The 27,027-nt window shown below is 39.4% G+C and overlaps 1 protein-coding gene across 9 annotated transcripts in view; it reads left to right on the top strand.

Moving 5' to 3' along the window:
* Positions 1-27,027, top strand: part of ARHGEF9 (Cdc42 guanine nucleotide exchange factor 9) — a 202,995-nt gene that overhangs the window by 20,663 nt on the left and 155,305 nt on the right. For 2 of the 9 annotated variants that reach the window (XM_032330560.1, XM_032330553.1), the window contains exon 1: positions 19,697-20,533. The exons of 2 other annotated variants lie outside the window; for them this stretch is intronic. Coding sequence is in view for 4 of the 7 variants with exons in the window: in XM_032330559.1 (XP_032186450.1) it covers positions 20,532-20,540 (9 nt within the window). In the remaining 3 variants the exon portion in view is untranslated. Of the gene's footprint in view, positions 1-19,628; positions 19,671-19,696; positions 20,545-27,027 lie in introns of those variants that run through there. 5 more of the 9 variants (XM_032330559.1, XM_032330552.1, XM_032330558.1 and 2 more) reach the window with 3 other exon arrangements.

Raw genomic sequence — 27,027 nt, 5'->3', positions numbered from 1 at the left:
TTCTATTGGTTCAGGCTCCCCTGTTCTTTCTGAATCTCCTGGAATCCTGAGGGCACAATGATCCCCCTAGAATTCTGCCCTATTTGCCCCCTGTGCCCTTTTCAGTAGGAGATGCCTCTCACTACAGTAGATTTCCAAGGGTGCTGATTTTCTTTTCTTTTTTTTTTTTTTTTTTTTTTTTTGCACCAGGGTTATATCACTTTATGGCAACCGGCTTATGGATGCTCCCTTCCCCTCCACTTATCTTTGGATATTTCCCCTGAAGATACAAAGTTCTGCACCTCCTACCTTGCAAAAAGTACTAGTTTTCTTGCTTGTGGAGATCCAAATAAATCTCATATCTTAAGTTGAATTCATGTGTATTCAGAATAGTTTGATTGTTCTCCAGCTAAATTGGAGGGACCAGATGAATTGAAGTCCTCTACTCAGCCACCAACTTGCCCCCCTCCAGGAGACTTTGGTTAGTTTCTTTGCTAGTGCTTGGTATGTTTGAACTTCTATTTCTTGCTGTTTTGGTTTTGATAGTTGGTACATTTCTAGGAATTCATCCATTTCTTGCAGATTTGCCAGTTTGGTGACATATAATTTTTCATAGTATTCTCTTACATTTTTTGTATTTCTGTGGTGTTGGTTGTGATCTCTCTGGTTTCATTCATGATTTTACATTTTGGTCCTTTCTCTTTTCTTTTTGATATGTCTGGCTAGGGGTTTATTAATTTTATTAATTCTTTTGAAGAACTAGCTCTTCATTTCATTGATCTGTTCTACTTTTTTTTATTATTTATTTAATAAAAGTGCTGACTTTAGCCCTTATTTGCTGTTCATTTTCTAGCTCCTTTGGGTGTAAAGGTATGTTGTGTATATGAGAGTTTTCTTACTTCTTGAGGCTTGTATTGCAATATACTTCCTTCTTCAGACTGACAGCCTCTGCTGCATCCCAAAGGTTTTGGACTCCCATGTTTGCATTTTCACTTGCTTCCATGTATTTTTTAAAATTTCTTCTGTAATGTCCTCGTTTACTCTCTCATTCTTCTGTAGGATGTTCTTTAACCTCCATGTATTTGTGGTCTTTCCAGATTTTTTTCTTGTGCTTGACTTCTAGTTTCATAGCATTGTGAACAGAAAAGATGCATGGTATTACTTTGGTCTTTTTGAATTTGTTGAGGCTTATTTTGTGAACCAATATGTGACCTATTCTGGAGAATGTTCCACGTGCACTTGAAAAGAATGTGTATTCTGCTGTTTTAGGATGGAATGTTCTAAATATACCTGTTAAATCCGTCTCTTCCAGTGTGGCATTTAAAGCCATTGTTTCTGGGGTGCCTGGGTGGTTCAGTGGGTTAAGGCCTCTGCCTTCAGCTCAGGTAGTGATCCCAGGGTCCTGGGATCGAGCCCCGCACTGGGCTCTCTGCTCTGTTGATGTAAGTGGGGTGTTAAAGATCCTACTATCATTGTACTATTATCAATTAATTCTTTCATATTTGTTATTAATTTTTATGTATTTGGGTGCTCCAAAATAGATGCATAAATATTTACAATTGTTAGATCTTCTTGATGGATAGAACCCTTCATTATGATATAATGCCTTTTTTTCATCTCTTGTTACAGTCTTTATTTTAAAATCTAGTTCATCTGATGTTAGTATGAGTACTCCAGTTTTCTTTTGACATCCATTAGAATGATAGATCATTCTCTAGCCTCTCACTTTCAGTCTGCAGCTGCCTTTAGTACTAAAATGAGTCTCTTTTATGTAGCATATAGATGGATATTATTTTTTTTTAATCCATTCTGATACCCTGTGTCTTTTGATTAGGGACATTTAGTTCATTTACTTTCAGAGTGATTATTGAAATACATGAATTTAGTGCCATTGTATTACCTGTAAGGTTAGTGTTTCCAGCAAATGTTCTCAGGTCCTTTATAGTCTTTGTTGCTTTTAGTATTTCTTTTCTTCACTCAGATAGTCCCCCTTATAATTTCTTGCAAGGTTGGCTTAGTGGTCATAAACTCCTTTAGTTTTTGTTTGTCTGGAATAGTCTTTCTCTCTTCTGTATTCTGAATGATAGCCTTGATGGATAAAGAAATCTTGGCTGCATATTTTTCCTATATAACATGTTGAATATATCACACCACTTTCTTCTGGCCTGACAAGTTTTTATGGACATATTTGCTGTGAATCCTATCTTTCTTCCTTTGTAGGTTAAGGACTTTTTTTTTCCCTTTCTGCTTTTGGGATTCTTACCTTTGCTGTGTATTTTGTTCATTTGACTCTGATATGCCTTGCAATGGTTAGCTTTTGTTGAATTTAATGGGGGATTTTCTGTGCTTCTTGAATTTTGATGTGTGTGTTCTTTCCCAGATTAGGGAAGTCAGCTATAATTTTCTTCAGTAAAATTTCTGCCACTTTTCCTCTTTCTTCATTTTCTGGGACTCTTATGGTATGAACGTTGTTGTTTTAATATGTCACTGAGTTCCCTAAGCCTACCTTCATGATTTATTACTTTTCTTTCCCTCCTCTTTTCAGCTTCATTATTTTTCCATAACTTTACCTTCACTGATTCATTCCTCTGCTTCATCCATCCTCATTTTTTTTTTTTTTTGGCTTCTGAGATTGTATCTCAATTATAGCATTTTTAATTTCAGCCTGATGAAGTTTTATTTCTTTTATCACTGCAGTAAGGATTCTCTAGCATCTTTGATGCTTTTTTCAAGCCTAGCTAGTATCATTATAATTGTTGTTTTAAATCAAGTTCATACATTTACTTATATCTGTAGTGATTAAATCCCTGAACATTTCTTCTTCCTGTTCTTTCTTTTGGGGTGAGTTTCTCTATCTCTTCATTTTTTCCAGAGAAGACAAGAGGAAAGAAAAAAAATCTAGATCTTGGGTATGTTTTAATATGCTTGTTAAAAGAATCTAGAACCAATAACAATAATGAGATAACAGAAAATGAAAAAAAATATATATATAAATAAAAAATAAAGGAAATAAAAAAATAAGAAAATAACTGAGAAAATAATAATTAAAAACATTTAAAATAAAGAGGAAGCTAGATCCTATTTCCTTTAGAGCTGAAGTTTTGCAGCACTGTGATCAGTAGACTTGGTGTGAGTGAGTTGTTAATACTGTTCTTCTGGGGGAAGGGCCTATTGTGTTGATTATTAGATGGACTTGCTGTAGTAGAAATGTGCCTCCAGGGCTTGGAAGAGTGGGGCTTATTGTAAGTGCCTCCAGCCTTCACTATGTGGTGCTGTTTTGCTCCATGATGGCTTTCAACACTGATGAGCAGGATGAAAATGGCAGTGCCCAACCCTCTAGCCCCTGTCCTGAGAGTTCGTGCCCTCCACTCTTCACAGAGCCCTCACAGAAGAGCAACCAATCACTCCTTTTATGTTCCTGGTTTCTGTCAGAACTCTGTGTTCACCCTGACTGTGTCCAAGCTTTTTTATCTCAAGCATGTGACTGAGTTTCAAAACTTGAAATTTTAGAGACTGCCATGGTCTGGACCCACAGTGATCCTCTGGGGGACTGTCTTGCCATGCTTTTGCAATTTGCCAGTCCATCCGAGAAAGGCAGTCATGTGACTGCACAGCAGTTCAGTTTAAGACAGAACAGAGCAGAAAGCCAGCACCAAGACTTGTTGCTCTAAGCTGGCATCCCCATTCTTATGTCTGGGAACAGCATATTAGCACCTCCCATTCTTCTTGTGACCCAAAGGATCCTCAGGCCATGCTGTAACTGCTGGGATTCAGCCCTGCTTTAACACTTCAGCACCGTTAAGCCAGACATATCCTCCATGGTAGAAGACTTCTAAAATTTCAGATTTTATGCTCTGCTGCATATAACCTTTGGTGGTAGCCTCCATAAGCAGGGCTCCCTCCCCACCGTAATACTGGCAATTATATTGCCCCCAAGTCAATTCTTTGCAACTCTTACCTTCAAAAATGTGGTTGCTTTCCTATTTGTGGACTTGCAGTTTTTGTTCTCTTCAAATTAAAGTATTTGTTAGTATTTACTGAGTGTTATTATATGCCAGACATTTTTTAATTGCTTTGCATGTATTCACTCTTTAATCCCTCATCAACAACTGTATAAATCTGTGTTTCTCAGATGAGGAAACTAAGGTAGTGAGTATAGGAGCTTGCTGTGAGTAAAGGACATTATACCATTCTCTACATTTTCAAGATGAGAAAAGTGAAGCTCAGAGACATTAAGTAGAGAGAGAAGGAAAGATGGAAGCAGACTATGAGGAACCTAGTCTCACCTCATCAGATGAATACAACTAGAGAGCAAATCATTGTAAATACCCCCAGAAATTGACCTGAAGTTGGTAGAACAAACTCCACAACTAAAGATAGAGAACAGGCTGCATTGAAGAAGACAGAGAGTGTGGAGATATGGTTTAGGAGAAAAAACAAATCATGGCTGCTGCAGACTAGAGCACACCTAATTAAAATTCACATTTGGACCAGGGACCAAACAGTTCCTATAACAGGCAAAGGGATCCTCTGCAGACAACTGGCCTGAGGATAAAGCAGTCAGAACCCAACAGTAGAGCACATGTGGCATGCACTGGAGATACATAAGACACTATACTTCAGGGCATTATAAGACTCTTCTTCATGAGGCCATTATGCTCAAGAAGAGGGGATATAGCTGCCTTCCCTAATACAGAGACTTAGACAAAATGAGAAGACAGAAGAGTTTGTCCCAAATAAGAGACGAGGACAAGGCCATGGCCAGAGACCTAAGTGAAACAGAAATAAGTAACATGCCTGATAGAGAATTTAAGGGAATAATCACAAAGATACTGGACTTGAGAAAATAATGGAAGGTATCAGTGAGACCCTTAACACAGAAATATGGAAAAACATAGCAGAGATAAAGGGCTAAATAAACAAAATGAGATGGAATAAACAGCAGGATGGAAAAAGCAGAAGAACGAATTAATAACCTAGAAGACAGAGTAATGGAAAGTAATTAAGCTGAACAAAAGAAAGAAAAACTAACTATGCAAGATGAGAATAGACTTAGGGAAATCAGTGAATCCATCAAATGTAATAGCATTCATTATAGGAGTCCCAGAAGGAGAAGAGAGAGAAAAGGGGACAGAAAAATTTATTTGAAGACACAATGGCTAAAAACTTCCCTAATCTGGGGAAAGAAACAGATATCAGCTTGAGGAGGCACAGAATCAAACAAAATCAACATATTATAATTAAAATGTCAAAATATGGGGTGCCTGGGAGGCTCAGTCTGTTAAGCATCTGCCTTCAGGTCAGATCTTGGGGTCCTGGGATCAAGCCCTGCATCAGGTTCCTTGCTCAATTCACAATCTGATTCTCCTTCTCTCTCTGCCCCTCCTTTCCTCTCATGATCAAGCCTCTTTCAAATAAATAAATAAAATATTTTAATAAATAAATAAATATTTCAATAATACAAATAAATAAATAAGAATCTTTTTAAAATGTCAAAAATAATGATAAAGGGAAAAAAAAAGCAGCAAGATGAAACTGGACAGTTATATAAAAGGGAAACCCCATAAGGTTATCAGGAGATTTTTGAGCAGAAACTTTCCAAGCTGGAATGGAGTAGCATGATATATTCAAAATGCTGAATGGGAAAAATATGCAGCCAAAATTACTCTATCCAGTAGGTCTGTCATTCAGAAGAGGAGAGAGAGTTTCCCAAACAAAAACTAAAGAAGTTCATGACCCCTAAAACAGTGAAACAGTGAAAGGAAAGTCCAACAGTAAAAGTATGAAAGTAGGAAACACAAAAGCAATAAAAATGAATGTCTTTGTAAAATATCAGTCAAGGAACTCATAAAATATAAAGGCATATGACACCATATACCTAAAAAAATGGGGAGGAGAGGAGTAAAGAATGGGTCAAAATTAAATGACCATCAATTTAATATAGACTGTTTTATGCAGAACAGGTTCTATACAAACCTAATGGCAACGATATATCAAAAAATGCCATGGGGTGCCTGTGTGGCTCAATGGGTTAAGCCTCTGCCTTTGGCTCAGGTCATGATCTTGGGGTCCTGGGATCAAGCCCCACATCAGGCTATCTGCTCAGCACGGAGCCTGCTTCCCCCTCTCTCTCTGCCTACCTCTCTGCCTACTTGTGATTTCTCTCTCTCTGTCAAATAGATAAATAAAATCTTTAAAAAATTGCCAGTAAATATGGAAAGAATAAAGAGCAAGAAATCCAAATATATTACTGAAGAAAACCATGAGAGAAAGACAAGAAAGGATCAGAAAATATCTTCAGAAACAACCACAATCAAGTACTAAAATGATAACAAACACATATCTATCAATAATTACTGTGAATGTAAATGACTAAATGCTCCAATCTAAAGACATAGAGTGTGTGTTTCATTTTTGAAAAGATGAAAGAGAGTGTGTAAGACATAGGATATCAAAACAGATTAAAAAAAAAAACAGAGCCATCTATATGTTTCATACAAGAGACTCATTTTAGAACCAAAGATACCAGCAGATTGAAAGTCATGAGATGTAGAAACTGTCATACACATGGATGTCAATAGAAAGCTGTAGTAACAATACTTATATCAGAAAAAAATAGACTTTAGGATAAAGGCTGTAACAAGGGACAAAGGAGGACACTGATAATAAAGGGATCAATCCAGCAAGAAGATACAACAACTGTAAATATTTATACACCCCACATGAGAAAACCCAAATATATAAAAGTTAATAACAAACATGAGGGAACTAATTGATGAGTACAATGACAGTAAGGCCTTTAACACCCCACTTACATCAATGGACAGATCATCTAAACAGAAAATCAACAAAGAAACAATGACTTTGAATGCCACACTGGAACAGATGGATTTAACAGAGAACATTCCATCCTAAAACAGCAGAATACACGTTCTTTTCAAGTGCACATGGAACATTCTCTAGATTAGGTCACATATTAGCCCACAAAACAAGCCTGAACAAATTCAAAAAGATCAAAGTATACCATGCATTGTTTCTGTTCATGACACTATGAAACTAGAAGACAACCACAAGAAAAACTCTGGAATGATCACAAATGTATGGAGGTTAAATATAAGACTACTAAACAATGAATGAGTCAACTAGGAAACAAAAGAAGAAATAATAAATACATGGAAACAAATGAAAATGAAAACCAAATGGTCTAAAACTTTTGGATGCAGCAAAAGTGGTTCTAAAAGGGAGGTTTATAAAAATATATCCTTATCTCAAGAAGCAAGAAAAGTCTGAAATAGACAACTTAACCTTACATCTAAAGGGGATAGAGAAAGAACAACAAACAAAACCCCCAAACAGTAGAAGGAAGGAAGTAATAAGTATTAGGGCAGAAATAAATGATATAGAAATTTAAGAAAATAGAAGAAATCAATGAAACCTGGAGCTGGTTCTTTTAAAAAAAATCAATAAATTTGATAAACCGCTAGCCAGACTTATCAAGAAAAAAAGAGAAAGGACTCAAATAAAATCTCAAATGATAGATAACAACCAACACAGTAATACAAACAATTATAAGAGAATACTATGAAAAATTATATGCCAACAAATTGGACAACCTGGAAGAAATGAATAAATTCTTAGAAATATCTAACCCACCCAAACTGAAACAGGAAGAAATAGATAATTTGAACATACCTATTGCCAGCAGGGAAATTGCATCAGTCATCAAAAGTCTCCCAACAAACACAAGTCCAGGAACAGAATGCTTTGAAGGCAAATTCTACCAAACATTTAAAGAAGAATTAATACCTATTCTTTTCAAACTATTCTAAAAAGTAGAAAAAGAAGGAAAACATCCAAATTCATCCTATAAGACCAGCATTAGCCTGATACCAACACCAGATAAAGACACTACTACAAAAGAGAATTACAGGCCAATATCCCTAATGAATTTTTGCAGAAATCCTCAATAATGTACACACATGCACGTGTGCATGCACGCGTGTGTGTGCGTGCACACACACACACACACAACCACAATGGGATATCATTCAGGCATAACAAATAATGAAATCTTATCATTTGCAACAATATGGATGGAGCTACAGAGTACAATGCTAAGTGCAGAAAGTCGGGGAAATATAAATACCATATGATTTCACTCATATGTGTAATTTATGAAATAAAATAGGGGAACAAAGGATAATGAAAGAGACAAACCAAAAAGCAGACTCTGAACTATGGAGACCTACTTGATGGTTACCAGAGGAGAGGTTGATGGAGGGATAGGTTTAAGTAAGTGATGGGGATTAAGGAGTGGGTTTATCATGATGAGTACCAGTTGATTTATGGAATTGTTGACTCACTATATTATACACCTGAAAGTAATATAACACTATATGTTAACTAACCAGAATTAACAGAAAAACTTTAAAGAAAAGACATTATCTTGTTCCAGGTCACACAACCAACAACTGGCAGAACTAAGGTTGAGCCTCAGCAGACTGGCTAGTGCCTGAGTTCTCAGCTATCAAGCTATACTGCTTCTAAGTCTAGGGCTGTTCGTGGCCTACTTAATTGAAACAGTAAGGGGGGAGTAGGGAAGAGAGAGAGTATGAGCAAAACCCCATGCTTAATTTGATAATGAGATCTTGGTGTCTGACTGCCCAGTAGTTTACTGTTTAAGTGAAGCCCATAAATACAAAATTTGGACACGGGGATAAGAGGGGGTAGCTGGTTGAATGAGTCATGAGTTCCCAAAATGGAACTGTCAAGGAGATTAAGCTACAAAACTAAATACTGGGCCTGATACTAAGGGAAGCATTCACTGCTCATAACACTCTTAAATTGATGCATGATTGGGTTTGGCTGCCCCAGAAAGATCTAAGTCTGATAGGAAAGCATTGTACTTCTTCTGAAGGGGCTTGTAGACTGTTGTTTCTCTTTTCCAACCAGTCCTTTCTACCTTGAGCACAGGCAGGTTGTCTGGTCCAGTGGATTACTTGAAATAGAACTGAAATGAGTTTCCTTGGCCTCTCTCCCTCTACAAAACAGGCCTGAAATAAATCCATGTAAGGGAACTGCTGTTTCTAGGTATTTATTCAAGTACATATTCCGTCTTTGGCTACATGAAGTTGGTGTAGGCAGTGATTCTTGAGGGAAAGGATTCTGGGTGGTGGTTTTGAGTGGAGTCTGTGCCATGGGAACAGAAAACCAAAGAAGTCTGAAATTCTAAGCCTGTACCTGGAATACTGGTATTCACAGGCTGCAGTTGAGAATATACTTTTTTAAAATTTTTATTTATTTTTTTAAAATTCTTTTCAGTGTTCCAGAATTCATTGTTTATGTACCACACCCATTGCTCTATGCAATACATGCCCTCCATAATACCCACCACCAGGATCCGCAAACCTCCCACCCCCTGCCCCACCAAAACCCTCAGTCTGTTTTTCAGAGTCCACGTCTTTCATGGTTCATCTCCCCCTCCATTTTCCCCCAAGTCCCTTCTCCTTTCCATCTCCCCATGTCCTCCATGTTATTCTTTATGCTCCACAAATAAGCAAAACCATTTGATAATTGACTCTGTCTGCTTGACTTCATTCTATGACACATTTCCTCTACATCCAACATTGCGAGTCAGTAGAGCTATCCTTTTATTCACTCTTTCATGTATTCATTCATTTAGTTATTCAGTCATTAAAAAAAATATTTGTTGAGTGTGAAGTACCGCTCTATGTGCTAGAGATAAAACAATGAAAACGTAAATCTCTGCCTTCATGGAGTTTACAGTTTATAAAGGGAGACAATAAATAAATAAATTATATAACTTTTCATATAGTGAAAGATCTAGAAAGAAAATCATGATATAGGATAGTAACGTAGTGATACAGTTTCAAAGAGGGTGGTCAGGGAAGGATTCCTTTTGAAAAGATGAAAGAGCTAAACTTACAGAGAGCTAGGAGAAAAGTTTTCAGACAGAGTCAAATTCTTTTTTTTTTTTCCTAAAGATTTTATTTATTTATTTGAGAGAGAGACAGTGACAGAGAGCTTGAGAGGCGAGAAGGTCAGAGGGAGAAGCAGACTCCCCATGAAGCTGGGAGCCTGATGCGGGACTCGATCCCGGGACTCTGGGACCGTGACCTGAGCCAAATGCAGTTGCTTAACCAACTGAGCCACCCAGGTGCCCAAACAGAGTCAAATTCTTAACCCTATGTCTGATCCTACCCTAAAACTCTACCCTTCACAACCAACAATTCTATGCATCCTTATTCTTTAATTTAAGCAATCACTCATCACCCTTTCCTCAGGCTACCTTGATACCAACTTCATGCCTTCCACCTTTGGTAAGGCGGCTGAAATTTTAAAACACTGCTTTATATTAAGTTACAACTGAAAACAAGTCATAGCTTTTTGAGCTTTAAGGAAGTAAAGAGATTTGTTTGAGGTCGAACCAAGAAGCAGAGGCTGGACTTACATCTGAAGTTTTAACTTCTTATCCATTGCATTTTTTTCACTTTTCCATGAACTTCTCAAGGCATGGTGGGAGCACAGCAGCACACATGAGTATCAGATATTTTAGTTGCATTTGAGCTCACAGGTAGCTCTTCCTAGGGACTAGTGTTTAGAATAAGGGAGATGATATTCCCATTCCCCGTTGTCACTCCTACCTGGATATGTGTTCTGTGGTATGTTGGACAAACTGAAGAGCAACCAGCCGGGGGAGGATTGCAAACCATACCACAAGGAAGAGCTTAAAAGAAATGGTCATGTTTATCTTAGAGAATAAGTGGTGTGTGCTTTTGTGTATGGTGGGGGCGGGGGTAAGAATCAGAGTTTGAACCCATGATAGATATCTTGAAACATTTTAAGAAGACTATTGTTTAGTACTTGGCTTTTTCTGTATGGCCAGAGGATAGTGTTCTAACAAATGGTCAAAACCACTGAATGATGAATTTCAACTAAAAACAAATAATGGCTTTGAAGGCTTTAGAGTGAACTTTCTGTTACTGAAAATATTCCAGCAGCTGCCGGACAGAACTCATAAGAGATAGTAAGCTTTGGAAATATATCTTACTTGTATGGCTATGAGTTGATGTAAACATTCTGAACCTTAGTTTCTTACTCTTTAAAGTAGTGATAACAATTCCTTCTTTTCAGGCTTCTGGGGAAGATTAAAGAAAATGGTATATTGAAAGGCCTAGCACCATGCATGCTAAAAGTAGGTGATTCCTCCTTCTCCTTCCATTCCCCCTACCTCATCACATAGTGTAGAGAGGATTCCTATGTAAGGAGATTGGGAGGAAATGACCTTTTATTTCCATTTTGAATATAAAAATTCAATAATTCATTCTATAGTCATCAACAACTTCATTCATTATCTGATTATGCTTAGGACACTGGAATGACATAGACATGGAAATTATGTGTGTGGCTGTGTCTCCCACTAGACTGTAAGCTTCCTGAGAGCATCTCTGTACCCCTTTGCTGTCAGAATAAGTGCTTACTGGGCACTGAGTTGGCTCAGTCAGTAAAGCATGAAACTCTTGACCTCAGGGTCATGAATTTGAGCCCCACATTGGGGTAGAGAGAAGTGAGTTGGGCGAAATTGGAGGGGGGACAAATCATGAGAGACTGTGGACTCTGAGAAACAAACTAAGGGTTTTGGGGGGATGGGGGGGTTGAGTGAGCCTGGTGGTAGGTTTTATGGAGGGCACATATTCCATGGAGCACTGGGTATGGTGCATAAACAATGAATTTTAGAACACTGAAAAAAATAAAATTAAATTTAAATAATAATAATAATAATAATAATAATAAGAAGAAGAAGAAGAAGAAGAAGAAGAAGGAGGAGGAGGAGGAGGAGGAGGAGGAGAAGGAGGAGAAGGAGAAGGAGAAGAAGTGCTTATTGCATTTAACTGATTTTGGAGGAGCAGTGATCTCTGTGCTGAATAATTGAACTAACCAGGAGTCTTAGTCCTCAGGGAGCTGATTCTCTTAAATAGGGTGGACATGCACAAATATGCAAAAGTATCTAGCATATCAGTAGCCGAGACAATGAGCATACACGATGTGATATCTTTAGATTGTGGCAAACGTGGAGATTATCAGGTGGCTTGGGTGGGGTTGAATGGCAGTAAGTGAGTAGCAGAGGGATCAGGATAAAATGTGGAACTTTCCTTGGTTATACTTCCTGGAAGAAGTGTGACTTTGGGAGCTATTTGAACCATGAGAGACAAAATACAACAGACATTGGCTTTGCCCTGAAAGAAGGAAAAGATTTAAGACTTGCACCTGGGAGGTAGGCCACTGGGATTCAGATCAGAACATTGAAATGGCCTATTCCTATGACACAGGAGACACCTTGTCAGATGCTATTGGAAGATAGGATATGTATTACTTAGTGGTATTTATATAGCAGAGTGTCTAAGAGTATAGGCTGTAGAGTCAGACTGTTTGGATTTTCATCTGGGCTCCACCACTGACTAGCTATGTGACCTTGGGCAAGTTATTTACCACTGTGCCTCAATTCCCTCATCTGTAAAATAAGGACAGTAATAGTATCTTAGTATCATAGGGTGATTGTGAGGATTAAGAGTTAATATATGCAAAAGGTTTAGTATAGTCCCTGGCACAGAGTAAGCACTTTATAAGTATTATTATCTAATGAATGGTCTTTAGATCCTGAGATATATATTGGGAGCTTATAGTAATTTCAGTGTGAGTTTGGGAGCATTTATATTCCATACCATTTCATGGATTGATTAGCTCCTCAGAAGTGGCTGTGGTAGAAGTGGTGAAAGCATCTGGCTCAAAGAGATAGAAGAACTTTTTCCAACTGCGATTGTGCCAGAGATGAATAGACTGTTTCAGGAGAGAAGAACCTTTTCGTTGTTGTGGGTGTTAGAGTTGAGACTAGATAACTATTTAGTGGGGATACTGCAGGAGGATTGAAGGATGGGAGTGGGATTTTGCTATACCTCAAATTCTCTGATTTCTTGGTACATTGTCAGCAGAAGTGTTAGCTATGGGGTGGGGATACTGCTGCTGAAATATGGGGGACTTGTCTATTTTTTTTTATATTGTACACAGAGTTGGGTGGTCACTTCACTCAGCATGCTAACTGCACATGGATGGAGCTGAGATCAAATTTCATGTTCCAGGGTCTAAAATCTCCCAAAAGTACTTTGAGACTCAAGTGACAAGGGTTTTTTGGTTTCTGCTTTGCCAGAAATTAGCTGTGTAATCTTAGGCATGTTGTTTCCATTCTCTGGGCCTCAGTTTTTTAACCTAGAACATAAGTTTTAGACTAGATTTTCTCTGTGGTCTCTTCATCTCTGGCTTTCTATGTTGGAAGATAAAACTCTCTGAGTGGAAACAAGTGGATGAAGAAGACATTCGTGCATTCAGCAAATGTTTATTAAGCATCTGCTAAGTGGTAGGCACTGTGCTGGGCTTGGGGGAGAAAGCAGTGAATAAGATAGGCGTGGTTTCTGCCCTTTTAGCTCCACAGTCTAGTGCAGGAAACAAAGAAGAAAAAAATTATTATACAGTTTAATAAGTATTCTAAGAGGGGCAAATACAGGGTCCTGGGGGAGAAGAATATTTCCAGAATAATTCTGAAGCAAGAACCAGAAAAAACCTTCTAGGGGAGGTGGAATTTGAGTTTTGAGATGGGAGCTCAGGAAGAATAGCAGCAGATGGATAGTTCTTAAGGCAAAAGTACTTGATGGTTATGAGAACTATGGTAGGCTCTGTTTAGCTGGAGAGTACAGAGTAAGAAGGAATTAGTGAAATCTAAGGTTAGAAAGACCAAAGGACACCAGATTAGCAAGGCATTATATGGCATTTGCCACAAAGGCAGTAGGGAGATATGGAAGGCCTTTAAGTAGAGGAGTTATATAATTCAGGCTTCAGCAGCAGAAATTAAATCACTCTAGTTATTTTCAGTAGAAAGAGTCCTAATACAGAAAATCAGGTGCTTCTAAAATTGGGTTAAGGGCTGGAGGGACAACCTTTAGGCTAGGCCCCCAGGAATAACTCCCAGGATACCAGGGGAACTGTTTTCTGTGCCACAAGCAGGAAAGTGAGGCGCCAGGGACTTTGGAAACACACCACCTTATCTGAAGCCTAGGAATCAAGAATCTGCCACTGCCTTAACTATTGAGTAGAGTATCGTCATGACTTCTAGATACTCACTAGCAAATAATAATAATTAATGCTAATAATATAGAATAAAATATCCCCTTCTATCGTTCCTCAAATACACAAAGCCAGTGACCAGACACTGGGGTCTTTGGGAAAGTAACATGGCTGCAGAAAACCCTAAAATCTCCATCACTATGCTTGCCAACAGAAGCAGCAGAAATATGGCTTCTGCGTCATTACCTCCTTTCAAATATTGTGTGTATGCATATGATTACCAGAAATAAATCACATCCAGAACACTGGATGCAAAGGAGCCTGAGAAGTGACAGGCTGTTGTAGGTTTTTGGTTTTGAGATTTTCAGCATTATAGGAGGGCAGGCTAGAAGGAGGGTAGCATGGATCCTGAGCAACCAGTCTATAGTATCTACCATAGGATTGATAGGAGCAGAAGTGCTTTTGTGACAGATAATTTGAGCAGGAGAGTAGAGGCTGAACTGGGGAGAGAGAGCAGCATAAGAGACCAAGTAATAGATGGTAATGGAATCAAAGATGATGAGGAGCTGATTAAAAATACCGGTAGCAGGGAGACAGAGGAAGGACACATGAAAGAGTTTAAGGAGGAAGAGAATTACCATGACTTAGAGGACTGGGTGGCTGGAAGAAAGATGAGTGAGAAGAAAGACTTACGGATATCTCCTAGGGTTTTTGCAAGGAGACATTCCTACAAGAGAGGGAACTCAGGGGAAAGAGGAATGGCATGGATGGGAAAAGATGATTTCAATTTTAAGCTAGAGGTTCTTGTGACATATTCAGGAGGAGATATCTGTAAGGCAGTTGGAAAGTCGTCTCTGGAATTCAAGAGAACTACCTGGAACTCATCAGCAGAGAATTGTAAGGTGTACGCAGGCAAGGATTTTGTTCCCCCTAGTGTTCAGTAACTTCATTGAAAGGAGGTGCATCAGTGTGTAACGTAGTTGGTAGTTCAAGCTTTGGGAATGGATGGGTCCACCATTCAGTGCAAGTGCAGAATGAAGATAAGGGGACTGAGATTAGAAGAACCCTGAGAAATCATGGCCTTAAATGATTGAATGAAGAAGAACCCAGACAGGAAGTAAAGACTGTATAACCAGACCGGTCATGTGGATGATATCACCAAGGCAAAGGGAGCATTTCAGGAAGGAGAAAGGCATCAGTGGAATCAAGAATGAGAGAAGTCAGGGAAAAGAAAGATGGAATATTGGTCATACCATTTAGTAACAAGTTGGTCATTTGTTTATATTCACAAACGGTTCTAGTTTCCTGTGAAATGATGGGAGTGAAAGCCAGGCTGCAGTGGATTAAAGGGTCAATAGACAATGAAGTGGAGATAGGATATAATTGCACTTTCAAGGCCAAAAGGAACAAGAAACCGTAGGTATTGGCAAGGATATGGAGAAAGAGAAAACCTCTTGCACTGTTGGTTTGGAATGCAAGCTTATGCAACCACTATGGAAAACAGTATGGAGAGTCCTCAAAAAGTTAAAAATAGAACTACCCTATGATCCAGCAATTGCACTACTAGGTATTTGCCCCAAAAATACAAAAATATTTTTTTGAAAATATATATGAAAAAAGATATTTTGAATATTATCTATATAAAAGAATATTATCTACAATGGAAATAGCTCAAGTGCCCATTGATTGATGAATGGATAAAGAAGATGTGGTATATATACACAGCCATTACTCAGCTGTAATAAAGAAGGAAATACTGTCATTTGCAATGGCATGGATGGAGTTAGAGACTATAATGTTAAGCAAAATGAGTCAGAGAAAGACAAAAACCATATAATTTCACTCATAAGTGGAATTTAAAAAACAAAACAAATGAACAAAGGGAAAGAGAGGGAGAGAGAGACAGAGAGAGAGAGGGAGGAGCAAACCAAGAAACAGACCCTTAGCTATGGAGAATAAACTCGGGGTCACCAGAGGGGCTACCTGTGGGAGGATGGGTTAAATAGGTGATGGGGATTAAGGAGTATACTTGTTGTGATGAGCACTGGGTGACATATGGAAGTGTTGAATCACTATATCGTACACCTAAAACTAATATTACACTATATGTTAAATTATATGCAAACAATGAATTATGGAACATTGCATCAAAAACTAATGATGTATTACTGTATGGTGACTAACATAACATAATAAAAAATAAAATAAAATATAAAAATAAAGTTAAAAAGTAATGAATTCAAATAAAAACTTAAAAAAAAACAAGGATAAAGATTCTAGTTGCTTACATTATGGTACTGTGCTGGTCACTAGTATCTGTCTCAACATAACCTAGCAGAGTAGCTTTTAAACTATTTTGGCATTACTTGCCAAAAGAAATAAATTTTACAGGGTGCCTGGGTGGCTCAGTTTGTTAAGCATCTGACTGGTTCAGGTCATGATCTCAGGGTCCTGGGATTGAGCTCCATGTCAAGCTCCATGCTCAGTGGAGAGTCTACTTCTCCCTCTCCCTTTGACCTTCCCCCAACCTGTGCTCTCTTCAATAAATAAAATCTTTAAAAAATAAATTTTACATCACAATTAACACATTTATTTTTATATATAAAAGAAACAAAAGCTTGATTAAACCATAATTATATGGACATGTCATATAAATGGAATCATACAAAAGCCTTTTTTGTCTGGCTTTTTCACTTAGCATAATATTTTCAAAGTTCATCTATACTGTTGCAGTAACAGTACTCCATTCCTTTTTATGGTGGAATAATATTTCATGGTATGGATATACCACATTTTGTTTATCCATTCATCAGTTGATGGACATTTGAGTTTTTTCCATCATTTGGCTATTGTGAATAATGCTATTATGAATGTTCATGTACAAGATTTTATGTGGACATTTTTTCCCATTTCTCTTAGGTATATACACAGCAGTGGAATTGTTGGGTCAAATAGTAACCCTATGTTTAACTTTTTGAAGAACTATCAGACTGTTTTCCAAAGTGGCTTCAACCATTTTTACCAGCAGTGTTATGAAGGTTCTGATTTCTCCACATCTAGCTTTTCTATTGTAACCATTCTTGGGGTATCTTATTACAAATATTGCTGTAGTAAATATCCTGCATTTGCATTTCCTGCATTTGACTTACATTCTCCTGATGGCTTATATGATGAACATCTTTCCATGTGCTTATTGACTATTTCTTTTGAAAAAAATGTTATTCAGAACGTTTGCCAATTTTTTATTTGGGTTATTCTTTTTATAATTGACTTGTAAGAGCTCTTTATATATTCTAGGTACAAGTTTCTTATCAGAGATAAAACTTCTAAACGTTTTCTTCCATCCTGTGTGTTGTCTTTTCATATTCTTGATAGTGTCGTTTGAAGCATGAAAGGTTTTAATCTTAATGACATCCAATTTATCTATTTTGTTGTTGTTTGTGTTTTTCATGTCATATCTAAGAAACCATTGCCAAATTCGAGGTCACAAAATTATTCCTATTGCCCCCATTTTGTTAAAATTGCCACAATATCATTATAACATCTTATCAAGTAATAGTGATTCCTATTATCATCAAGCGTCAACCTGTTCAAATTTCCAGTTGTTTCACATATATCACAAATGTGTGTGTACAGATGCATGCACGTGCATGTGCGCACGTGCACACACACACACACACACACACACACACGTGTTCCACCTAAGTCAAAAATTTTCCTTCCTATTTGTTTGTTAAAAATCCAGGTTGTTGGGCTGCCTCTGCCCAACAAAAAATCTCTGGATTTTTTGTTAAAAATCCAGGTTGTTGGGTTAAGCCTCTGCCTTGGGCTCAGGTCATGATCTCAGGGTCCTGGGATCGAGTCCCGCATCGGGCTCTCTGCTAGGCAGGGAGCCTGCTTCCTCCTCTCTCTCTCTCTCTACTTGTGATCTCTCTCTGTCAGATAAATAAAATCTTTGAAAAAACAATCCAGGTTGATGGCCCTGTAGTTGTTTTGTTTTTGTTTTTTAGTCTTTACCTCCACATCGCAATTTAATATGTTTTTCTGTCCTTTGTGTGTTCTATAAATTCATTATTGATCTAGAAGCTTGATCTGATTCAGGGTTTATATAATTTGTTTTGGCATGAGTCATTAATTGGTAGTGTTATAAGCCCAAACCTTTGAAGTGGGAACTTCTTTAGGTTTTATTCTATTTTGTAGGGCTATGGGCCATATTGTTTATGACTTGCATTCATTCAGAATTTCTAGTCATTTATTTAAGATGAGTGACTGTTCTTGCCTCAATGATTTCTAGAGAATAAATAGCAATTCTCATTCCTTTTAGAGTCTATAGTATTCTAGGAGTTCCAGAACTTAGCTTGTCCTATTCCTGGCTAATCTAGTTTCTATCCCCTTCCACCAATATATGTCTGCTCACTTTTACAGTCCTAGGATGTAAGAGGAAGAAGGGCTTAGAGGTTTACTGAAATTGCATGTATTTTTTCTGAGATGAAGTTTCAGAGGTTTCACTGAATTTTCAGGTAGGTCTAAGTCCTCATGTGACAGAAAGGAGATGGAGGCCAGGAGAGGGGAAAGGAGTTGCCTAAAAGTCATAAAGCAAGCTTAAAATAGGGCTGGGAGTAAATCTGAAACCTTCCCACCCAGGGCTTTTCCCTAGTTCCAGACATAGAATCAGGAACATTGAGCAGGGCAGTGATTACAAACATATTGCAAGTTTTGTAGAGGCTTTTCAACCACAAACTTGGAGTCTTTTCAGAATACCCAGCTTGCTGGAAGAGTGCATACATAGTCTAAAGAAACCATAAACAGGAAAGAAAATTGACCTGCAAGTGCAGGGATATCAGAGAAGGCCAAACAGAATTGGATTTTGGATAATTTGTAGTGTGTCCTTGTGGTTCTGTCAACAGCACTGTTTTTTTTGTTTGTTTGTTTGTTTTGTTTTGTTGTTGTTGTTGTTGTTTTGAATGTGTATAGCTAATTATGAGTTGCCTGTAAATACTTGGGCAGTGGCCAAAGAAACCTTTGCTATCTCCCTGGCCCAGACTCCAAAACAAGAGGATGCCAAGGCATGCCTCCTCCCCACCCACCCATCCCTTTTTTCTGCTCCTTTTCCCTCTTCTTCAACCTTTTTTTCCCCTTATTTTCCTTCACCCTCCTCTTTCTTCACCTTATTCCTATTTCTTCTCCCTCCCATCTTTCCTTCTCTTTCCCTTCTATTAGTCTTCCCTTTTATCCTCCTTCCGTCCCTGCCTGCCACGCCCTCTCCTTTCCTCCCACTTCTGTGTGCACCCTCCCCCTTCCTCTCCCTACATTCTCCTCAACCCACCCCCAACAAGCTCTCCACCCCCACGCCAGAACCGGCGGCCATTGGCTTGCGCTAGTGGGGGTTTGGGGGAAGGGAAGGCTTGGGCCCTCCGATAGGTTGCCGGGGCTAGCACACCAGCTGAAGTTCCGCCCCACCCGGCGAGTAAACGCAGGGCTGCAGCATTTGCTATTGGCCGAGGGGACTGTCAACCCCTCCGGCAGCTCCTCACGCAGGCGCCCACAGTCGTTAGGTGAATAAAAAACACCGCCTACGGGCTTGGGGGGTGGGGAGAGGAGAGGGAGAGAGCCAGCAAGGCAGGATTTAAATGAAAGGCTGGAAGCCGGGAGACCCGCGGAGAAAGCAAGCAACCAGGCTAGAAAAACGAGGAAACTAGGAAAGCGAGCGACCTAGAGGGAGTAGGGGAGACCGCGACTGACCTGTAGCCAGGCAGGTGGACAGACGCACGCCCGGACAGACAACCGAGCAGGCGCAGGAGAACCTCGCACTGGTTCCTCCCGCCTTTCCCTTGAAAAGCCAGGATTTTGCCTTTTGCTTGGCGCCCGAGAGAGAATGCTGGACTCTGCCGACTTCAGCGCGAGCTAAGATTTCTCAGCTAGGGAAGAAAAATCAGCTTAATCCTGAGAAGGGGGAAAGCAATCTCCCCTGTCCCCATCCTCCCCCCCCCCATACCAAACTCGGGCGCCAAACCCAGCCCTTCCCCAACCATCCGACTTCCTCCTCTCGCTTCTAGCATGGTGGCTGTATGGACAGTCTGACAGAGCAGAGACTGACATCTCCCAATCTGCCGGCCCCCCACTTGGAACACTACAGTGTTCTGCATTGCACCATGACCCTGGATGTGCAAACTGTAGTTGTTTTTGCCGTGATTGTAGTCCTCCTGCTTGTCAATGTCATACTCATGTTTTTCCTGGGAACGCGCTGAATGGAGTCCAGCTTCCTGAGCTGTTGCGAACTCTCGCTTTGATTTCATCCCGAGAACCACCGAGAATAAAAAAGAGACAGACAGACAGAGACAGGGAAAGAGAGAGAAAGCAAGCTTTCTTACTCAGGGGGGAAAACGTTTTGAGCTTCAACATGGCCTCGCTGTGATATGTATGACGTTGGTATATTATCTCTCCCTAAATCTTTTGTCATGTCTTGTCTTTTAAATATGCCTGTGAATGTAGTTGCTTATTGCTTGAGTAAAATAGTTGATAAAGAAATGTATTCTATTTAAGTGTGCGTGTGTGTGTGCATTCTCCATCTATGTGGCGTTCACGGAGCAAGATCTGCGTCCTTAAACAGTGGCTTTGCTGTGTGTGGTGTTTTTGTTTTTCAGTTCATTTTTTTGAAAACTACCTATAATTTCCGTCAAGGAATTTTAGTCAAAAATTATCTCTTGCCATCAGGAGTGAATTTGGGTTTGTTTCTGGACAAGGATGGTTGTGGGAAGAGCGTGATGGATTTTTGACATCTTAGGAAAGTCAGCCCTGCACTGGATGTTAAGAGGGAATAAAAATGAAACAAGGAATGAATTCAGGAAAAATGATTCTTTAGTTTCTAATGATAAGTAAGAATTTGAGAAGTGATATGGTGGGGTGCGTTGAGCTGGCAGTTGGTGACTGTGTCCTTTGACTCAATTAGCTGTCTAGGGTTTAGTTCATAGTTTCCAATTTGGAAATAAGCCATCTTTAAAACATTTCTTATAGCATTAATTGTCAGTTTTTTTGGAATTATGGACTGAAGCATTAAAGTCTTCTTTGATGTTTATGAATTGGCAAGAAGAGATATTGACAAGAGCTGTTTGGGTTCATTTTCCCAAAGAAGATTGTACCCCTGGATTTGAGTTTGTGGATTTTCTCTGTGTCCTCTGAAAAAACAACAAAAGCCAGCTCTTTACCCGCCTTGGGAATAATGGTACATGTATATGCCTCTTTTGGATAATCTTATTTGCAATGATGTTCTTGAACTACGTTTTTAAATAGAACTTTCTAGTGCTAATGATAAAGTGGTGGGTTTTGTTTGCTTTCTTGTTCTTTAAAGATCAGAAGTTTCTAATTGAAGGATTTCCATAACAAAATGAAAGTATGTAACATGCTAAATTAAGTTTTGAGCAGCCCCCCCCCCGCAAAAAAAGTCTGCATGGAATGGGCTGAGAGCTGGGGAAAACAGGAGCTAGAAGCAACATTCAATTTTGACATATATTTGCATTTCTCTATCAGATGGTAGTGGTGGTGATTGCTGTCATTATTGCTATTATTTTTATATTTTTCTTTCTGTTGAAAAAGCTTTTGGAAAAGCCAAGTAATGGTCTCTGATGCCAATGTACAAGATACTTATTTTCCCCCTACCTCCTCCCACTGATTGGCAGGTATTCCATTCTATGTTTATCTGACTTGAAATAGCGCTGTTTCTGGCCCATGTGGCAATGAATCAGGGTGCATACAGTCTACACGCATGTTCCCCCTACACCCGTGGGGATGGCTGCTCACGTGTGATGTACAAATCTGCTGGGATTGTGCTGTCAAGTTCCATGTCTTATTGTTCAATCTCTTTGGAAATGATTATGAAGGGAAAGGGGCTGTGAAGGGCATTTGAAATTGTCCTGATCTCAGAATCCAGAGAATATTATTTAATGGCGTCAAAAGAGGTTTTGAGCCTCAGGGTGTGTGCACTTGGCACCGAGTGGGTAAAAGGCTTTAAAAAAAATTATTATTAATATTATTCTGTTGTACCATGGTATAAGCATGATCTTGGAAGATTCTTATTTACTCTCTGGTTCCTTTGTTGGGAGGGGGCTGGATTGAACTGAACTTGTTTCTTTGCAAAGAAAATCTTGTGATTCCTCTTGCCCCACCACATACTCTTAGCTCCAATGGTATTATCTAAAATAAGGTTATGTTTTGGCTGGGCACTTTGTTTTGAGACACGTTGGACAGGAAAATCTCTAGGCTGGGCAGCTACAGACTTGGGTTCTCTCTGTTGAGAGATTATTTGACCTTGGGCTTTTTTTTTTTTTTTCCTTCTCAGTGTGTTTGGGCTTCCCTGTAACATTGGCATTTGGGGATGATTGGACTAAGTGGCCTCCAAGTTATTGCATTCGGTGATTTTGGGTGCCTAGAGGCACTTGAAATCAGAAGGGGAGGAACTGGAAAGACAAGTGAAAAGGAAAATGAAATCTTTATCAATGGATGATGGGGCGGGGTTGGAAATACCTGGTTGCTGGTATCTGGAAAAACTTGAGAATTTTTACCTAGCTTTATGGGAAGAAAACTGGACTATAGCAATGGAATGCTTTTTGCTTTTACCCCCCTTTAAGGTGAGAAGGGTTCTCTAAAGCTAGTCTTTGAGCCAGGTTTGTGGCAAAGTAAGTCATGAAATGCCACAACCTTCACCTCTGGGTGCCTGACAGACCCTTGGCAGAGAGCCTTTGTGAATGTATGTGTGTAGGGTGTGTGGCAGTATGTTTGTGGGTGTGTATGCACACTCTTCTGTGTATATAGAGGGGAGAGGGTGCACACTCTTGAAAGTGGGTGGGGGTTGGTTGTGCTAGGAATGAGGAAAAATAGCAGGGCATGCATTGAGTGTTCCATAGTTCTGAATGGCCTCCTTGTGCTAGGGCCTGTAAGGATTTGACCGGTGCCAGATTGGATGGGTATTTCCCCTACACTCCTCCAACCCCCCTACCCCACAGCCCCTTAGGCTAAAGGAGTCGCTTGATTGAGCCCTTCCATCAGCAATTTAGCTGGCAAAATGGGTAAGCATTTTTCAAATTAACTTATCTCTAGGCAAATAAGGAGATGTTGCTAGCCAGATGGCAGGCCACCCAAGAGCAGCTAAAAGGGAGTTTGGGAAGTAGAGAACCAAAGTTGGCAGTATGACTTTTTACTTCTGTGAATCCTAAAGGTTTGGCATTTCTCCTTCAGACTTGTGAGGATATGCAAAAAGAGAAGAGTGGGAGAAAATGAAAAATGCAGCCCAGAGGAGTGGAATCCTCTGCATTTGACTTTTTATTCTTCCCTCTTCTGTCTCTTCTCCCTCTTCCATTTACTCTCCCCTCTGATACAGCCTCCTCTACCCTGCCCACATTCCTGCTGTAAGTGGGTGGTTGGTGGGAGGAGGAGGAGTAGGAAGAGAAGAGGGGTTTTCATCTCTGATTGTCCCAGCTTTTTCCAACTAAGTTTCTCGCTTCCTTACCTCTTCTCTGATTTCTTTGGGTAGAGGATAAGCTTTTGCTCTTAGAAAGGACAGAATTCCAGCTCAGAAATTTTCCCTCCCAGCTCCCCACCAGGGGATTCAAAAGCAGCCTGTTACCAGTATCCTAGCAACCTCCTGCATCACTTAGCTCCTGCTGAGCTCTGGAGCCCACCCTTTAAAAGGTCCAGGCACAAAAGGCTCTAGGGAAAGGGAGCTGCAGCCCAGCAGGACTTGGAGAGATGATTTGGTGGGGGGGTTGGTGAACAAAGAAGAAACAAGATCCTCATTGCCTGCAAATGCCTAGAAAACACATCCAGAAAAGGTATATTAGCCTCATTAACCATACTAGCCTCATTCCAGTCTTTATTGGAAAGCTCCTGGGTTCAAATTCTTTTCTCCTTTCTTCCAAATGTCTTCTTAAGATTAACTGAGTCATTTCACAATCTAGTTTTAGTGCAAGGAAGTCTGTAGATCATGAAAAATATTTTTTTCACCCTGACTTTTGGCTGAGGCAGAGAGGAGGTGAAGGGATAGTATGGTGGGAACAAACTGAGCAGTGCTTTTCCCCTATTGAGACAGCCCCTATCTGTCAGAACCTGTAACATCTACTTGTGTAATGTGCCCCAGTTTTGTCTGTGGCTTAGGGAACTCTGCTCAGGCTGGCCGCTGTATGGAATTTAGGGGATTTTGTTTTTATGTCATTGGTTTCTGAGGAGTTTCCAAATGGGAAGGCTGGGCAAATTAGGAAGGCCATTTTGATTGTAGGCCTGGTGAACAGGTTGGGCTTGGCCTTGGCTGATTCTCTCATTCACCACTGTGTGTGATTAAGTATTGAGAGCTTCGAGATCCCAGTGAGCCTGTGGGTAAGGTAATTAGCCCTGTGGTGAGGCTTAGATTGAGAGTACTTGGCTATGAGCAAAAGGCACAGTCTTACAGTTGCAGTAACTTACAGTTACATGGGCCAAAGCATGTCCCCCTAGCCTTTGTCTGTTATCTTGGCCTCTGCTCCCTTTGGTATATGGAGTGTTTGCTCTGGACAAGGACATAATTGGGAACTGAACCTGTTCTCCCAAAATAACTGCTTCCTTAGAAGATCTCATACTAAACTTCTGGATCCAGCCCCAGTTGCTTTGCCCCCTAAATGATATGGAGGTGAGGGATTTTATACTTTCTGGCTTTTATTTCTAGTTCTGCAACTTGTTTTAGGCCAACTGAGGCTCTGGCTTTCTAAGAATCCTTGATCAAAGTTTAGCTCTTCTGATATCTGCCCAGAGTGTCTTCTGTCATTAGGTGGGTCTAGCTCTCAAGAACATTTAGTTAAGCATGGTTTACCTTGGCATCAAAGTACAAAGTGGAAAAGCTATGAAGGGGAAGTGCCTAGAGGATAGAGAAGACTTGGGATAAAATCCAGTAATGACAGTACTAGTAATCCCTTGTCAGTACATGGGTCTGTGGAATTTACAAAGCAATTTCACCTCTTTTCTAATTTTGTGCATCACATCACCCTTGTGAAGTGGGTAGGGGTGATTGTTATTCCCTGTTTTACAGATGAGGTAAGTAAAGGTCAGAGATATTGGTGCCATGGACATAGGTCTGCCTTTAAAATGGAGAGTGGGGAGAGTCAGAGTTGATCATCCCCAACTAGTGTGAAGCTGAATGAGGTCAGGTGGAGAGGTAGGTTTGTGAGTCATTCCTGAAGTCATACTATCTCCCTCAGCTTACTCATATTTTTAGTGCTTTTTCATATTTTTCATTTTTATAGCAATTTTACATAGAATTTCTCATTCAATAAAATGACTATCTTAAATATACATCAGAAAATTTCTTTTAATCTTATGAAAACTCAGTACCTGGAATCTTTAAAGAGAAAGGAATGTGAATAGGTGAAGCCTAAAATACAGGATGTTTTGAAGGAGCTGCAGTTTTCATCCAATTTTCTTTTCTCTCAAAATACTCTTATTTTTCTATATTTCTTTATGAAGTGGTGTTGCCCAGAACTGATTATACTACTACGCTACTCTAGGTGCTACTTGATCAGGATTAAGTACAAAGGGACTTTGATCTGTCTGTGAAATATCTAATAATGTTGCCTTCTACTGGTTCTCAATTCTTTCTGAACATTCAGATCAGTTGGGGAGTTTTTAATATCCATTCCAAGTCCCCACTCTGAAAAATTCTGATTTAATTGGTGTGAGATAGGTCCCTGGCAACTTTTTTTCCCTAAATTAAAAATTGAAGTCTCCCCGAAGTAATTCAAATGTGCAGTCAGCATTAAGGGCCATTGTACTACCTTTTTGGAATGTAGGCTCAAACGCTTTGCTGTTCAGTCCAGTCTTCTACTCTGTTGTGGAATTGGATTTTTGAGACTTTTTTGAACCCAATTTATTAAATTTTATTTTGCTTGGTTAGTCCAGTCTAGCTTTTTATGGGCCTTATTTTTTTTTCTTTATACTGTGCAACAAATTAGCATTCCCTTCTAGCAGTACATGAGTTAAACTTTATTTCCATCGGTTTGTGTATTCATGCTTGGGGGGTGGTGGGCTAATTTCTTTTTTTTTTTTTTATGCCATGAAGCAGATTAGCAGTTTCTTTTAGCATTGCATTATTTGGAAACTGAATAAGTACCATCTGAATTGGTGATTTAAAGAAATGTTCAACCATAAGAGACTCTTAATCTCAGGAAACAAACTGAAGGTTGCTGGGGCAGGGGAAGAGGGATGGGGCGATTGGGTGATGGGCATTGGGGGTTATGTGCTATGGTGAGTGCTGTGAATTGTGTAAGACTGATGAATCACAGACCTGTACTGCTGAAACAAATAATACATTATATGTTAATAAAAAAAAAGAAAAAAATATGATGGCGTTAATTTCACCAGAGCCCCTTCTTGGAGTTACAGTCCTTTAATTTTTGTATATATCTGGTCAACCAGTGCAGAATCCACTGGACTGCCATCATTTATCCTACCAATGTGTAAAAAAGGAAAATGTGGCATGATAGATTTGTTGTATGCTTTGTAGAACCTAGATGTATTCTAGGTTCGTGGTAATCATCTACCAAGCCAATGACCTCATCGGAAAAAGGGAGTATGTATCACTTGGCATCTTAATCCTGGTAAATCTTATTGCAGGCTCCAGAGTTCCCAATTTCTTTTAATACCCATAAACTGTATGTTTCTCTTTTTCTTTCTAACTATGTTTCTTAACTAGGTCCATGATTTGCTGAAGGCCAGTGCCACAACTGTAGATTCTGTGTACCATCACTTTCTTTTAGAAAAAGCAGGACATCATAGATATAGCTTTAAAGCAGAATATATTTGGCTTTCAAAATTTCAGGGAAGTATTTGTGCATGTTTCACTTGGTTGGCTGAATTGTTTTTTTTTCTTTACTTTTTGTATATACACATATAAAT

The sequence above is a fragment of the Mustela erminea genome, chromosome X (genome assembly GCF_009829155.1).
Source record: "Mustela erminea isolate mMusErm1 chromosome X, mMusErm1.Pri, whole genome shotgun sequence".
NCBI lineage: Eukaryota > Metazoa > Chordata > Mammalia > Carnivora > Mustelidae > Mustela > Mustela erminea.
Note: the sequence above shows the minus strand (reverse complement) of the source record. Positions and strands in the feature narration are given on the sequence as shown.